Source organism: Peromyscus leucopus, chromosome 5 (genome assembly GCF_004664715.2).
Source record: "Peromyscus leucopus breed LL Stock chromosome 5, UCI_PerLeu_2.1, whole genome shotgun sequence".
NCBI classification, from domain to species: domain Eukaryota; kingdom Metazoa; phylum Chordata; class Mammalia; order Rodentia; family Cricetidae; genus Peromyscus; species Peromyscus leucopus.
Window position 1 is genome coordinate 133,775,526 of NC_051067.1, and position 17,633 is coordinate 133,793,158.

At 42.1% G+C, this 17,633-nt stretch overlaps 1 protein-coding gene across 2 annotated transcripts in view; it reads left to right on the forward strand.

Annotated features, from left to right (window-relative positions):
• Positions 1-11,892, forward strand: part of Mpp7 (membrane palmitoylated protein 7) — a 219,718-nt gene extending 207,826 nt beyond the window's left edge. For both annotated transcript variants that reach the window (XM_028873101.2, XM_028873116.2), the window contains 4 exons: positions 4,706-4,799; positions 5,869-5,977; positions 8,179-8,322; positions 9,009-11,892. In XM_028873101.2, the coding sequence (XP_028728934.1) occupies positions 4,706-4,799; positions 5,869-5,977; positions 8,179-8,322; positions 9,009-9,188 (527 nt within the window). In that variant the 3' untranslated portion in view covers positions 9,189-11,892. The remainder of the gene's footprint in view (positions 1-4,705; positions 4,800-5,868; positions 5,978-8,178; positions 8,323-9,008) is intronic.
• The last annotated feature ends 5,741 nt before the right edge of the window (positions 11,893-17,633 follow it).

Sequence of the window (17,633 nt, forward strand, 5' to 3'; positions counted from 1 at the left end):
TGGCTAACAGAAGGTTCTGCGGTAGATGGGTAATACATTTGGATCTATAGGTTCCAAATCCTTCGTCCAGGCTCTTCCATCATTGCCAACACTACCTCTTCATTTTTCTGAGGTTTCCCATATAGGCAAGCATCAGTGTTTTCACAGAGCTAGAACTACCCATGTTCTAGAAGACCTCACTGTCTAGAGGATACCTCACCTGAGTTTTTCTAGAACAGGACAGCCCTTGTAATCTTCTCACAGACACTGTGAGGGCTTCCTTTAGCATTATCCCTTATTACTGAGTTGGAGACCTACACTTAGCCCTGAAATTCTTCTCAGTAAAGGAACAGGAGCCATGGCTAACTCTGGGAGCTGGCCTCAGTGTCCTGGATATCTTGCTCACCTACTAGCTGGTGTACTTCTGAAAGTGTCTCATTTGGTGTGTGTGTGTGTAGGTTCAGGGGCCTCTGTATATTAGGGCAGTGATCTCTAAATGTGTGCTGTACATGCTCAGTCATGATGTAAAGCTCTTATAGTTGGACAAGCGCAGTCTTTTCTTTATTACCAGCAAATTAATGCAGAAAAAAAGTCTCAGTTTTGATTTCCAGTGTTGTGGTTTTTGTTTCTTTATTTTGCTTTTTAGTTCAGTATTTGGGAAGGAACACCAGCAAATATCAACAGCAAAAATAATAAATGAGGGGCTGGAGAGATGGCTCAGAGGTTAAGAACACTGGCTGATCTTCCAGAGGTCCTGAGTTCAATTCCCAGCAACCACATGGTGGCTCACAACCATCTACAATGAGATCTGGTGCCTTCTTCTGGCCTGCAGGTCGAACACTCACTGTATACATGATAAATAAATAAAAAAATCTTTAAAAAAAAAATAATAAATGAATTTAGCCCCATTTCCAAAGCAGAAAAAAGTACTCATTTAAATATTGTTTCTACTCTTGAATATGTATCCTGTAATACACACTCAACAAAATAATTGCCTACTGTAAAATGTGTTGCTTGTTTTCATGATGGAATAAAATGTATCAGTCCTTAATCCTACTTTTGGAAAGACTGTGACATTGCATTAAGAACAACACCAGTTCTCGGTGTCCCGTGGGGAGGGGTGAGAAACTGTTGAAGGGGCTTTGTATTAAAATATATTTGCTGGCTTGGTAAAGAGAATTAGGATTTAGAACATAACTGAATTATTTGGCCTAAAAATTCATTGCTTTGTGGCTGGCGCAATGGCTAATCAGTTAAAGGAGCCTGCTACCCAGCCTGAGGACCAGAGTTTGATCCTACGACCTTCATGGCGGAAGGAGGGAAACAACTCCAGCAAGTTGTCCTTTGACCTCTACATGCACACCGTGGTATGCACCCCCAGGCAATACATAAGTAAATAAAATTTTAACAATTTTTTTAAAAAAATTACTTTTCCCGGTTCATAGTTTCCTGTTAAACGTTATTAAAAGATAGAATTGAAATATGTGAAATGGGCATAGATCTTTTTCAGCCTCTGTCTGCACATGTGCACGTATTATCACAGGCATAATGAGGAATTCCATCTCAGAAATGCCCATGCCTGTGCTGGGCAGCTTCCCGCCTGTCAGGTGCTGCCCGGCGCTCATCACTGGGGACTCATTGTAATCCTCGGCATTCCGGGTTGAACCACACAGTGAAAACCAATTTGTCTTTGCACAGGCTTTTTTGTTTGGTTGGGTTTTTTTTTTTTTTTTTCTTTTTTTTCCAATTAACATGAGTTTGCCCTACACCCACAATCTCAAACAGCAGCAATCCTTGGGTGGCATTTTTTGGCATGGACATACTACAGTCTGACTGCGTGTTCACCTGGTGGTGGATGCTGAGGTTCCTCCGCCACCTCCACTGTTGACTATTAACTGATACAGCATTATGGTGAACTCTGTGCACAAGAACTTGAAAAGACATAGGTTTTTGTTTCCCTTGAACAAGTAAGTAGGAGGATGGCTGGACCGTAGGCCTAATGTTTTTAGAAATTACAAGACTGGTTGGGGTGATGGCTCCGCCGGGAAAATGCTCGGCTTGTAAGTAGGGTGTCTTGACTTCAGTCATCACAACACAATGTAAAAAAGCCACAAGTGGTGGCGTGTGTTTCTCCTCCTGTGATAGGGAGGCAGAAACAGGTGGATCCCTGCAGCTCTCTGGCCAGCCAGCATGGCTCTACTTGGTAAGTTCTAGGTTTAGGGAGGGACCCTGTCTAAAGAAACAAAGTGGATGGCTTCTGAATAATGATACCCTAGGCTGTGTGTGTGTGTGTGTGTGTGTGTGTGTGTGTGTGTGTGTGATGTGTGTGATGTGTGTATATGATATGTGTAGTTGTGTGTGTGTATGTATGGTGTGTGTGTGTATATGATGTGTGTGCCACCCCATTACTCAGAGGTTAGACTAAGATCTGTATATTCTAGTCATACACTCACTTCTTTTTTTTTTAACTTTTAAAGATTTATTTGTTTTATGTATATGGTACTCCATCTGCATGTATACCTGCATGCTAGAAGAGGGCAGTAGATCCCATTATAGATGGTTGTGAGCCACCATGTGGGTGCTAGGAATTGAACTAAGGACCCCTGGAAGAGCAGCCAGTGCTCTTAACCTCTGAGCCATCCCTCCAGCCCCCATACTCACTTCTTAAAACAAATTCTGCTGGTTTGAATCTGAGCTGTATTCAGGAGGACAGAAGTTAGTCTTAAACCAGTGTTGGTTTCTAAAGAGAATTAACATACTCCTCCTGTGCTTTTCCCACTTCCGGGTTCCCGCCACACTCTTAACCACCCTGTGGACTCTGCTGAGAAGGTTTGGGGTTTGGGTTTGTTTGTTTGGTTTTGGATGACAGGGCCATTTTCAACCCAGGTTCACCTGCCTGGGGACTCAGGTGCTAGAACTCAAGGGTCTCCAAAAGTTAATGGGGGGATGGTTCTGGAGGTTGCCGCCTCACACCAGTGAATATTAAAGACACAGACAAGTGGGAGCGAGTGGAATGAAAGCAGCCTTTGCTTAGAAAACTTCAAGAAAAATGAAAGAAATCCCCATGAGCCCAGAGGGGTTCCCAGGCAGAAGAAACCCTGGAGCTGCTTGCCTGGGGCTTTTCATAGGACTGGGGCAGGAACTGAACACAGACTGGCATGCCTTCTATTGAGATGGGCTGATTCTTTGAGCATGTTGAGTCAAAGCCAGTGGAGGGCTCATGTGCTCGGGGTGTGTCCCCATAGTCCAGCCAGGTCGATAGTCAGGCTCTGTTACATGCTGCTCATCCAGTTAGGGGTGGCTGGAGTCCACCCCGCCCATCTCTGATTTCTGCCTGTTAGCTGCTGATCTTGAATATGTGCTGTCCAGTCAGGACTGAATGGCCCCTGTCAACCTTACAGCTGTCAAACTGCTCTTTGTTCTCAGCATGTATGTGTCTAGCTTGTATTTCATCATGGCGTATCCCGTTAACACAGCTACCAAGATGTAGCTCAGTCCTTCGTAGCTCTCTCATATCTAGCTCCTCATCCATGGGGTGATCTGGGGTAGTCTCTTTTCTGGGACAGGGGAACCTCCTCCATTAAAAGCCATTCTTTCCCCACAATTTAGTCAGTTACACTGAGCTTCGCTAGAAGAAGCATGAGTATGTGAGAGACCATCAGTATCTTCCCAAGGCTTCATGGGAGTCAGACAGACAGACAGCCTGCCTGCCAACACTGCCCTTCTTCCTAGAGCACCTGTCCTTTCTCTTACCTGCTCAGCTTGGCTGTCTCTTACCCAGCTACCGGCCCTCTTATTTCTCTTCCTTGACATTCCCTACCTCACTCTTGTAACCTAACATTTTTTTTTAAGTCCAGCATGTGTTTTCAGTGTAACATCTGTGATTAGTTGCTTAGCCCTTTTCCTTGACTACCTACAAAAATCTAGCCCCTGCCTCGTTTCCGGTATATGCCATGGCTCCCATGCAGGCTATCTGCCTTCTGTAGTCTTCCTGTATTTGTGTATTTTTAAGGTTCTTAGATGACGGTCAGGCATCCAGGTCTCTTGATTGTAAGAGCAGCCGGGGTAAGGTTGCCGTGGGGTTTCATGTGTGTGTCCATGTAGGAAAGCATTGTGTTTGGTTATTGTTTTTCCACGATCCTGCATTTTCTGTTCCTTTATCCTTCACTCAAAAATAAGTAGGCAACATTGGCAAAAAGTTGCAAGACGCTGTTGTTGATGACTTGGCAGGAGTGGTAAATAACACACAGAGGTATTTGATTCCATTCAGTGAGTAAAACAGAACATTGAAGGTATGCGCTGTGCATTGTGTGAAGAAGGCTTAGCAATCAACACACAGTCAATCACACAGTCAACAGTATGCTTGCTTTAGCAAAGAAAGATCAGACATGACAAAATAAGCAGTTATTTGCAAAAGAAAGGCGATTTCCTGGGGAGTGGGTTAAACTCTACACATACGACTACTTTTTTGTATTTACTCCTCTTAAAGATTCTTTAAAGGTATGAGTAATGAGCAAACCCATAGTGCACTTTGATCTTCAGCCTTAACATTTTAACAACGGTGGAAAAGTCTGAATTTATACTCCGTTGTATTTTAGCGGCTAATTCACTTTTTTTCTATGTTTTTAAATCTCGTGCAGGAAACTAACTTAATGTACTTGATTTTTTTAATACTTTAAGGTAACTGATGTAGACTTTTCTCAACTCTTTTTCTATCAAATTACAGACACCACTAGAGCACGAAGAAGCCAAGAGAGTGATGGTGTGGAATATATTTTTATTTCCAAGCATTTGTTTGAGACGGATGTACAAAATAACAAGTATGTGAAATTTAGGTTGAATTTTTTTTTCTATTACTATCGTTCTTAAGCTGGTGCCTGTATATCTAGTTTTAGATAGCCTAGGGTTCCCTTCCATTTAAAATGCATTTCACTTATTACAGTAATATTTGAAGCCCTTCAAAAGTGGTAGTTTAGTTAGCAATTACTGATGTTCACATCTATTTTTTTTTATTTTTTATTTATTTATTTTTTTTTTTTAGTACCTGGGAGTTACTACATTTCTGTTCAGCTAAACCCATAGGAGTTATTTTGAAGCATGAGGGAAATTTCCCAGTGTGTTTCTGTGACTTTTTTTTTCCAGTGCAGTAATTGAATCTCAACATGTAACTTGGATAGGACTTTATTTTAAAAATTAATGGCCAGCTATATGATAGGCTTGCCCCGTAATCTTCTTCATGCACACCTCAGTCTTGCGTCGGCACGTCACAGCATTGGGATAAAGCTGCCATGTTGCACACCCTAGTCTTTTCCAGCTAGCTCCTACTCCACCCTCCCCCAGTTTTCCACTGCTGAGGTGTGGTTACTCAGGGCATCAGCAGTAGGGTGTGTTTTCACGCAGTATTGTGGGATTTTATTGAAACATCAAAATGCTTTCTTCAAGCTTGGCCCTACGAGTGTGTTTTTATAGCACATAATCGCTGCCCTGGTTCCATTAGCCACCTCCCAGCTCCTGTGGCTCCAGTGCCCAGCTCTGGTACTCTGTAGTGTGCAGTGAAATTCCAGTAGTTTCTATTGTTTGGCTTATTCGCTGTTTTATTGCATTGCGTTAGTTCTGAAGGGGGTGATGGAAAACGTTAACGCTCTGCTGAACCAAAGTACTTTTTTGGGGCTTAAGTGTAATACAAGCAAGTGTTACTGATTTGAAAATGTAGAAGGTTTTTTTTTAAATTGACATTTGCTGAAATGCTTGGCTCTGTTTATTTTATTAAATACAGCAAAGAAAATTTTTACATGTTCAGCAAAAATATCTTTTGCCTATGAAGTGTAACTTGCCACCTGCTTTTTTCATATTCACAAACCATTCTGATGAGTGTCTAATTTTCTACAGGTTCATTGAATATGGTGAATATAAAAACAACTACTATGGTACAAGTATAGACTCAGTTCGCTCCGTCCTAGCTAAGAACAAAGTTTGTCTGTTGGATGTCCAGCCTCATGTAAGTAAGCAAAGCATGCAGTTTCCTGTGAGCCTCCTGCGGCATCTAGGATGAACTTCACATGAAGTCTTCTCACTTACATGTAGGTTGGTTAAGAAAAATAAAGGCCTAATGTTATTAGGAAATAAGAGGGGAAGAAGCCCCGAGGTCAGTTTCTAGTTTGTATTCACTCAAGCTCGCTGGCTATTACCTGTTCATTTAGGATCTTTTACAAATGGTGCATATATAGCCTGCTTTGTGTTACGCCTTATTCTCAGTGTTTATAATCTGACAGGGGCATTTTACATCATTGTTCTCTTGCGCTAATTTGATCTTGTACACAATGTAGATATTTAAAGCCCAGCAGAGCTGTGAAGCACTGGTCAATAATGTCTTCTCTGAGATGCCACAGAGGGACCTTGTGTATCATCCAGGGTCCTCTTGTGGGCACTTTGAACTAAGAAAGCCAGTGGGTGAAAACATTCAATTCCTTATGTCATCCATCTCATCCTCTGATTGGTACCCAAGCCCGGCATCACCCTAGTCTTCCAAAGAGTCTCCTTCTAATGATGGTGGTGCTCTGGGATGCTTAGCCTCCCGATTACAGCAGGACTTCCACACCTCTTAGGGATGGAGAAGCTAGAATTATAGGATCCTTAGCATCAACTTGGAAGCTGCCTTCTTTCCAGGCCCCAGGAAGAATGAGGCATCCCTGCTTGTTCTGAACCCCCTGCCGATGTACTGGGCCTGCTTACTCCAGACTCACCAAGTGCATTTTCACCGGCACCTCTGTGCCTTCCCAACTCTGCCATCCTCCCCTCATCCTCGCCATCACTCTTTCTCTCTTTTAAAACACATGGAGTCCATCGGTGTAACCTTACAGTGGGATGTCTGAAATATTCTGACTCTGGGGAGGCCCTCATGGAGACATCAATAATATCAGTTCTGGCCCTTCTGCCAGTTACTCTTGACTATAGTTCAGCCTGCAGACGTCAACACTTAAAAGCCCAGGTGTGAATTGTGGGAGCCAGCGGGGTCGAGGACACCCCCCACACACACACAGAACACCCAAACACAGCCCACAGAATCAACTAAACAGGGATCATCAGGCCTCAGAGACTGAAGCGGCTATCACAGAGCCTGCATGGGACTATGCTAGCTAAGTCCTCTGCTTATATGTTACAGCTGTAGAGCTGGGTGTTTCTGTGGGACTCCTCACGGTGGGTGTGGGGGTGTCTCTGACTCTTTGGCCTGCTCTTGGTATGGTTTTCCTCCCTCTGGGTTACCTCTCCCAGCCTTGAGAGGAGGGTTTGTGCCTGGTCTTATTGCATCTCCTTATGCTGTACTCAAGTGATATCCCTGGGAGGCCGGCTTTTTTCTGAAGGGAAATGAAGTAGGAGTACATTTGGGAGAGGGGGGGGGGGGGGGGGGGGGCTGGGACGGGAAACTGTGGTTTGGCTGTATTGTATGAGAGAAGAATAAAATATGAAAAATAGCCGGGCGGTGGTGGCGCACGCCTTTAATCCCAGCACTCAGGAGGCAGAGCCAGGCGGATCTCTGTGAGTTCGAGGCCAGCCTGGTCTACAGAGCTAGTCCAGGACAGGCTCCAAAGTTACAGAGAAACCCTATCTCAAAAAACAGAAATATATATATATATATATATATATATATATATATATATATATATATATATATATATAAAAACAACCCACATGTGTTGGTACATACCTGTAATCCAGCACTCAGGAAACTGAGGCGAGAGTATTAGGAATCCCAGGCAGGCTCCTATGCAGTCCTAAACAGTTCCAGGCTGCATAGTAGGACCCTGTCTCAAAACAAAACAAACTGCATGAGGTGCTGGCAGACCTCATGGAGAGCAGAGACTGTGCAGACTCCAGCTTCTAACAGAGAAAGAAACGGACAACTATAGACAGGAAGTTACCAACCTCATCACATCTTTTAGAAGCTTGGTCTAGAACCTAGTTTTCTGGTGGTTTTAGCTGCTGCCTTCCGTAGTGGTGATGGTTAATTTCCAAATGTTTAAAGTGGAAGTTGCATTCTTGAGCTGCTTTTCAGTTAGATTGCCACCTTAATTGTCAAGAACTGACTGAAGAATAACCTTCTGACATTAAAGAATCATTTTAAGAAATGTTTTCCTCAGAAAATCCAGAATGTATGAGATTATGAAGAAATACGAAAAGAAAATCTTTTCTCTGTTGCAGACAGTGAAGCATTTAAGGACACAGGAGTTCAAACCCTATGTGATATTTATAAAGCCTCCATCAATAGAGCGTTTGAGAGAGACAAGAAAAAATGCAAAGATTATTTCAAGCAGGGATGACCAAGCGACCGCGAAGCCCTTCACGGTAAGTGTCGTGATGCTCAGCTGAAATGCTTGCACACAGTGCTTTAGTTGAAGTTGTGATCCATAACTCTCAAAAGGCAGTTGTGTTTTGGTCTGTGCATTTTTGAACGATGGCATTGTAAATTCTTCTTGGTATTTATGAATCGATATTCTACTTTTTTGTAGAGCTGGATATGGTAATGCACCCCTGTAATCCACAGCACTCACAACACGGCAGTAGGAGAATTGATAGTTACAGGTCGTTCTTTTCTGCCTGCCATGTTTGAAACCAGCATGGTCAACAGAGCAGGACTCCTGTCTCCAACCAATATCCACAGCAGTAGTATTAACCACTGTTTCAGGGCAGCCTAGCATGCACAGAAGTCTGTCTTCACTCCCAGTGCCACCAAATGAACAAAAGAAAAAGCATCAACAACAAAGTACAGCATTATGCATGCATGCTGAGTCAGCAGCAGCCCTGATGCCTATGCTGATGGTTCATTAGTGATGGCCTTGCAGGGAGTCCAGTTATAGCTGGTGTTAGCAGTTAAAATCCCCGAAAAAGTAGTGATAGGAAAGATGACTTTGATTTGGGCTTGGTTAAAAGTCTGAACTCATCACAGCTTCAGGTAAAGTTGTAAAACATTCTATTGATGTGAGATGACACATTTGCCTGGTTACTTAATTTGTCAATCCTTGTTTTTGTAGGAAGAAGACTTTCAAGAAATGATTAAATCAGCACAGATAATGGAAAGTCAATATGGCCATCTTTTTGACAAAGTCATAGTAAATGATGATCTCACTGTGGCATTCAATGAGCTAAAAACAACATTTGACAAATTAGAGACTGATACCCATTGGGTCCCTGTGAGCTGGTTGCATTCATAACTCAGGAAATTTCCATAACTGTCTTTTTTACGGAGTGCATGATTAGGTCAGCTACTGTGTTTTGGGTAGGATTTTTTAAAATCTGTATCACTGTCATAGATGTAAAGTCTTCATGAAGTTTTAATTCGGTTTTGTTTATATCTTTTATGGCCTTATTTAAAGCATATGACTGTACAGTGTAAAAGTCAAAATCTGCACAGTGCTATGTTCTTAGCAGAACTTTGAATTTCCTGCTTGTCTTTAGTCTAGTTCTGTCTCTGTTGTGAGGCAGTATGTAGCCGAGTCCATGCCCACCTGTGCTCAATGCCCTTCACTTTGCATGCTTGCGGTTGACAGCATGGACTTAGCAGCTACAGATTTAACTGAGCTGGACATAAGACCCCATCTTCTTACTGCTTCTCTACACAAAGTATATTCTTAGTGTGCACATTTAAAAACAAAGGAGAAACTCCATTTTTGTTTTTTTTGTTTTTTTTTTTCTTGAGGGAGTAGCTCACATATTATAGCTTAGGGAAGGAATCCTTTGGAGTACATATCAGAGATGCTGCAAATATGCTGTAAGGGAAAATTGGATTTTTTTTTTTAAGTTTAGGGTCTCACTGTGCTGTCTACACTGGCCTTGAACTCAGCCCTCCTTTGCCTCAGACTCCCAAATACGGGTACATGCCACCGCAACAGGCTTGGAAATGGATTTAAACAATATTATAGATGTAGACAAAAACCTTTCCCTGTGGTTTAGTAAGAGTGGTGATATCTTAGGGCAATAACGATCACAAAGCACCTTCTGTTTTCATCTATTACTTTTCAGAAGATATTGCTGGAGTCAAAATGTTTTCTTCTCTTGCTTTGGAATTTCTCAACGAATTATAAGAATGAGATAAGTAGTCTAAAACACGTAGCACACATATGAGAGTACAGTTAAGGAAAAAGTGATCATGCTTCTGTATTGTGCAATCACCACACATTTAAATTGTGCTGCAGTGTGTTCTTAGAAATCTTATATTGTGTTAACTTCTTTGTCACCAAAATGGCTAACATTGGCCGATTCCATCTCAACCTGTTCTGAAGGAAGATGGATTTTTAAAAGTTTAGAGGACACTGCTCCTTCTTCTTTGATGCGTTAGGTCTCCAGCAAGTGAATAATTCGCAATATTACAAATGTCCCCAGTTCAGGGAACTCCTGCCATTCCGGTGAGCAGTGTGATTCAGTCAATAGAAAAATCATCACACCTGTGACTTTCATACAAAAGTTATTTTTGTTGCTTTGTAGAGAGTTTAAATGTCATGTTTAAAGAAAAATGAAATGTAGGGAAATTTTATATATTTGTGAAATATTTGAAAGGCATATTTTTTTAGTTATCAAATAAGGCTATTATTCATAAAATAAATTGTATGTAAAGATATCATAATTTAAAGTAGTAGTTTTATAAACAAGGTCGACATTCCGTGTAAATATTTGACCTTTTGGCAGGTAGGCCCACATGCATGTTACGTGTTCACTGCTGTTTGATAGTGTCCATTGCTAGCTTTCCTGAAGACATGTCAAATTACTGTGAGAAGCAGAAACAGAAACTGCTCTAGTGACCTCACTGTTCATTCACACCCAACATTCAGATCATTGGACTAATGACCACGGTCCATGCAAGTTCTGTGTTTATTAATTCAACAATAAGCCATGCCGTTTTAACATAGGATGGTCAGCAGATTCCTGTTCTGAAGCCAATGACCGGTGTGGCCCCATCTAGAAGCACAAGTCTTAAAGAGTTGCTTTGGGTGGAATATGTCAGCCCGTGGGCGATGCCTACACTTCTCATAAAGCGAGTTTCTGTACCAAGAGTGATAAGGAATGTGTGCCAGCTTAGGACATTCTGTGACTACTTTAGCCCATGTTCCTTCCTCTGAGAGATCTTCACGGACTGTTTTTCTTCATCTGGGGATTGTGGTCTCCTTTCTTCATTTTGGGGTGGAGCTTGTATAGGGCAGTGGAAATTGAGTCCTTCTAGGTAGTATAGGTGATAGAATGTTATGGAAATACAAATGTCTGCACCTTTTAGAGCAGAGCTAGACACTATTTCTTTAAAACAATGGCAATAAAAGCAGTGTAAGAAATTGGGTGACTTATAGCCTTCCCCCCCCTGCTGTGATGCACAAAGAGATTGAATTAAAATGTAATGAGCCAGACCAACCAAGGACTGTTGATACCTGCAGCAAGAGGCCTCTCTCTGCTCTCTGACCTCAGCACTCCCTCCACCGAGGAGCAGAACTCTTTGCTCCTAGTTTTCAGCAGCCCGTTCCTGGGATGGAGTGTCAGCCACTACTAGAGAGAAGAGCAGAGTTTCAGTGTTTGTCCGTACAGTTAAAATGGAACCTAGTGTGGAATGCTGTCCTCCTCGTCCACCTCCCAGTTAGAGTGGCCTAAAAGTAAAGAGATAAAAGAGAAACAATAACCATGGTTTCCCCGAGTAATATGGAAACTTGGCGTCCATAAGGCTGACATTCCTGGTACTATGTAATCATTGCGTGTACCTAAACTGTAGTGATTTAAAATGAGCAAACATGTAAACTCAGATTTACAAAACTATGGAGTCAAAATGTCCCTAAAGATACAGATTTTTATTTATTTTTCCTTCGGCCTATGATGGATTTATAGATAAATGTAATGGAAAGTTTTTTTTAAATCTTAATAAAGTATCTTCAAACAATATATCTGTTTGAAAGTTGTTTAGCACTTGAGCACGCTATAATTGTTCTACCCTGTGTTCCTTTTTCCACGGTGGAACAAATTCCTTCCTTCACTATGATGTAATTTATTTGATCTTTCCATGCCTAAAATTGAATGTTATATTTCTTTTCAAATAATGCTTTCATCAAGATTAGTGGACAGATGGAACTCGCTAGTCTTGGTCTGCAAGTATAGCAGTTTGAAGATGTGCAGGAGAATGGGATGGGTGGTCCAGACCAGTGTGTTGGGAACGTCCATCTTCACCTTCTCCATTGGGAATCGGGATGCTACATCCACCTCTTGATTCAGTTACGGGAAACTGACCTTGTCGGCTGGGCCTAGGAGAACCAAATGTCCTCTGCTTGATGGAGTGTCTAATACTGGCCTTGCTTCAGTCACTATAGTTAGCCCAGCCCTGCTTCCACAGGGAGAGTTCTGATATAGCAGTTAAGAGTCTGGTGTTTGAAGCCGAAGTTGATGGATCAAGTGAGTGATCGATTGATTTTTATAGGGCGGAACCAAACTTGAAGCCTTTCATATGCTAGTCATACATATGACTACCACTGCTTTGAGTCCCCAGCCTGGAGTCTAAAGTTCTTGTTTGATTTTTGGTTTTGACTATTACTGCCTTTGAGACCTTGGTGGGTAAACTGAATATCTCTAGTCATCCTTTTTTAAAAAAATTTTAACCAGGAAGATGTGAATAATAATAGTAAATATCACATGCTCTGGGCATGAAGTAACAGAATCCGTGCTGAGTACTTTAAAAAAAAACAAGGGATGGAAGCACTCAGTGATGGTGAATTACGTTTGATGGTGGTGGTTATCACATCACAGTTTAGTCATAGGTCAGAATTCTTCCTCACCCTGAGTAAGAAACTCAGGAGTCACAGCCAGTAATTTCTACAATAAGCTTTATTACTGGAAAAGCTCCATTGCATTCCGCCACACAACACATCCTACTTAATAGGTAACTCTTAGTAGGGAGCAAATCACATTTTATTCTGAAGCCACTGGCTCTGGTGTAACATACTGAGTTGCAATTTGAAAGAAAGACCCTCTAGGTGAGTCGCTGTCCTTCCTTCTGCCATCCTTCTTACCTAAGGCTTAAAGTCCTGGAAGGCAGAAGCTGTTGGCATGCCACCCACCTTGTATGACTGCATCATCACTGCCTGACTGAGTTGTGTTTGTCATGGGAGGCCTGTGTGATTGACTGTCTGCTGGGGGAGAGGCTGTCTATCTCATACGGCACAGTTGAGAAACTGGGGACCTTATGTCTTCATTTCTTTTCCTGTTGCTGAGATAAAATACCCCAGCAAAAGCTAAAATTGGTCTGAATTAATCGTGACAGTCTTGCATGACTGATGTGAGTCATGTGATCATGCTACTTGGTCCTGGTTCCATGCTCCTCTTGCATTGGAGTTAGGAGAAACAACCGAGTTAAACACCTGTACACAAAGTATAAATCCATATGCCCTCCCCCATTCTTCCTATCCAGAGTGCTGAGCTTAAAGGCATATCATGATACCACCATGCCACCATGCCCATGTCATCATGCCCTGCTTAGTTGGCTTTCTTTATTTTGAATTAAAATATAATTATGCCCCCAGCTTCCTCTCCTTCATCTAGCACCTCCCATGCCCTCACACTATTTCAAATCCCTAGCTTCCTTTTGTTATTATTGTTTTACACAGACACACAAAAATAAATACACACATGTATATATACAACATATATACATGCAGACATACAACCTGCTGAGTCTGTTTAGTGTTGCTTCTACATAGATGATTTCAGGACTGACCAATTGGTATTAGATATCCAGTTAGGATGCTTACCCCTGCAGAGGATGTTTCCTCCCTCTCTCACCAGTCATTAAATGACTTTAAGGATGGAGCCCCATGAGATTTCCCCGCTCTCCCATACATGTTGGCATGTCAATTGGTAGCATCCTTGTTCAGGTTTTGTTTAGGTAACCATACTGTTGAAATTTCATAGGTATAGCTTTCCTGTCATTTCTAGAAGGCACAGTCTCAGCAGTTTTCCTGGTTCTCTGGCTCTTATAACCCCTCCCCTCACTGCCAAAAATGTTTTCCGAGCCTTAAGTATAGGGGTTGTGTTGTAGATGTATCAGTTGAGGCCGGGCATCCTATGGTCTGTTGTTCTCTGAATTTTGACCAGTTGTGGTTTCTGTGATTTTCTCTGCCTGCTGCAAAGAGAAGCTTTATAAATGAGAGTATAAAGATAATAAGTATTTAGCATGAAGTTAGGACTTACATGTGTTGCATGTAGTTTTAGGCAAATATAAAGTAATACGATGCTCTATGGCAGTGGTTCTCAACGTGAAGGTCACAGTGCCTTTGGGGAGTCAAATGACCCTTTCACAAGGGTCTCCTAAGATCATGGGAAAACACAGTTATTTACATTATGATTTACAACAGTAGAAAATTACAGTTATAAAGTAGCAATAAAAATAATCTTATGGTTGAGGGTCACCAAAACATGAGGAATTGTACTAAAGGGCTGCAGCATTAGGAAGGTTGAGAACCACTGCTCTGTATCTTTTTCAAACATCCTTCATGTTGTTTATACCTCCTCACTCCTTTTCCTCTGGCATCCTCCTCCCCAGTTAAAGCCCCACCCACATTTTCCCCATTTCCACTTCCATATCAACTATTTATCACCCCATTCCTCTTTCTAGATCCCCTTTCCTACCCCAACCCTATGCCGCCCCCCCGCCTTTTTTTTTTTTTTTTTTTTTGCTTTCCTGGTTTTTGCTGTTACTCCAGGTGTATATACTAATATCTGAAGATTTGTAGTTAGGAACTTCAGACGAGAGAGATTATTCTGTGTTTTGACTTTCTAGCTCTGGGTTGCCTCACTCAACGTCATACTTTCTAGCTCCATCCAACTATCTGCAACCTTCATGATTTCACTTTTCTTGACAGTGACCAGTATTCCATAGTGTATGTGTACTATTTCCATTATCCATCCATCGGCTCAAGGGCATTCAGGTTGTTCCCATTTCCTAGCTGTTGTGAGTGGAACAGCGAGAACACAGCTAAACACATGTCTGTGGAGTAAGACATTGAGTCTTCAGGCATATGCCCAGGCCTGGTATAGCTGTATCATGTGATAGATTTATTTTTAGTTTTTTGAGAATTCTCCACAATGCTTTCCAGGGTGGCTGTACCAGTTTGCAATCCCAACAAAAGTGAATAAGGGTCCTCTTTCTCAACCTCCTTTCCAGTATTTATCTTCTTTTAGCCATTCTATCTGGGGTAAGATGAAATCTCAAAGATGTTTGCTTTCTGTTGCTGTGATAAACATCATGAGCAAAAACAACTTTGGGAGGAATGGGTTTATTGAGTTTACACATCCACATCACAGTCCATCATTGAAAAAAGGGCAGGAACTCAAGCAGGAATCAGGGAGTAAGAACTAAGTGAGACACCATGGAAAAGTACTGATTACTGATTTGCTCTTCATTGCTTGTTAAGTAGCTTTCCTGGGCCATACAGAATAATCTGCCCAGGAGATTCACTGCCCATAGTGGGCTGGGCCCTCCTACATAAATCATTAATTTAAAAAAATGCCTATAGACATGCCCAAAGGACAATCCAATGGAGGAAATTCCTCGGTTTGGATTCCCTCTTAGATAAGTCTAGGTTTATATCAAGTTGATAAAACTAACCACAGAATAAAATGAAATTTCAATTTATCCAGAAAAATAACAATGAAACCATCAGAATCTATGGAATAAGACCAAGATGGAGCTTAAAAAATGCTTCTAAAGGTATATAGAAAATACTGGCTCCAGCATCTTAGGAAAGAATAACACCAGTAGGATTTTGGCTCTGTTACTGACTTTTCTAGGAATGCACAACCATGTAAATCAAAAGAGTTAAGTTCTCCCGCCAGAACTTAAGGAAGCTTTTTGCCCCTTCTGAAGCATAATGTGACACTAGCAAATCCCACGGTGGCTTTTGAGTCTCCAGTGTAGCACGTCTGTGCACTCTTGCTGTGGCGTGTGCAGTAACTGCACACACTGGATCACTGTTGCCTTCCAGGGAAGCCAGTTTTGAGCATTTATGAATCAAAATACATGTTTTTATTTTAAGGGATTTTCCTCTGTTTCTCCCTTCCATGAGAGTAGTGTAGGAGGCACCCTTAAGAGTTGGACTGTGAGGCCCCAGAGACCCCCCATACAATGGAGGCTTTTGTTGGTCCTCTTGGTTGCCCACCAGAACTGAAGGATGGGATTGTATTGTACCTCAGTTGTAAGATGCTGAGCAAACAAGCTGGAAGTGAGCTGGCAGCCTTCTCCCTGCTGGCTAGCTTTTCAAGTGTTGGAAGGTGTTGTGTAGGCTGATGGAGCTTACCCAGCCATAAACCCTGTGAGCCACAAAAACCAACCTACTGAGCAAGATGTGCCAACCTATGAAACAGCAGCACAATTGTTGTAGCGGTAACCAGTTGCCTTCTGATTAGATTTGAGGGCCATTCCACAGGAGGGAGCCCATTGCCTGTACTGTAAGTCCAGTTAACCACCTGCTCAAGAGAAGACCCTAGTGTTGTTTAACTACATTGACACACCATCAAGCTACATTCTAAACACCTGTGCTTATTATACTCCTGCACAAAAGCTGCGCTCTGCCTCAACCAAAGAAGGCTCTCTTTGAAGTAAATGTTGGTGAATGCAGAGATTCATGGCTGCCCAAGCTGCTTAGCATAACTGGTGATTGAGAGCTCCCTGCTCAAAGGGTCAGGGAACATTGTGGGGTGACAGGGAGCGTATAAGAGGCAGAAGGTAGGATGAAGGGCTGAAAAAAATACTGTCCTCTCGACTAGACAGAGTCATTTCAATCATGAACTCACAACACTTGGGCCATTGTGAACAATCAGTCATGGGTGGGTGAAGGACCCACAGGATGCTTCCCCTTATGGCTGAATTATTAGCTATGCATAGGTTCTGGGAGAGAGTGAGTCATGGTCTTCAGTGTGTACCACTGTTGAGCCCACATATAGCATGAATCTTAAAAGGTCTTATTAATTAAAAACAAACCCGGAGCCAGCTATTGGGGTGAACGCTGAAAGATCAGAGAAACAGAACCAGCCACAGCCAACCTCACCTTGCCAGTTCCTCAGCTGATCCTGTTTCCTCAGACTGAAAGCCTCTGAATGGATCTCAGCTGAACTGCTGCTAAAAGCTAAAAGCATAAAAAGGCTCTAGTTCTTGGTCCTCACACCTTTCTGCTTCCTGCCATCACTTCCTGGGATTAAAGGAGTGTGTCACCATGCCTGGCTGTTGCCAGTGTGGCTTTGAACTCACAGAGATCCAGATGGATCTCTGCCTCCTGAGTGATAGGATTAAAGGTGAGTACCACCATTTTCCGGCCTCTATCTAGTGGCTGTTCTGTTCTCTGACTCCAGATGTGTATCAGGGTGCACAATATATTGGGGGACACAATATCACCACAGACAGGCCCCAAAAGATAGCTCCAAATCATGGTAACACAGATGGCCCTGGGTTAACTCAGTGATTCACAAATGGAAAAAAAAAAAAAAAACATGAATATGAGAAAGATTTGTAGGAAAGAGGGGGAGGTAGTAGAAGATGGAGAGTGGTTAGTAATTTCATACCTGTGTGAAATTATTTTCAAAATTAAAAAAATAGAATTAAAAATATACAAACTATAGCCCTTTAATTCTGTTAATACTGT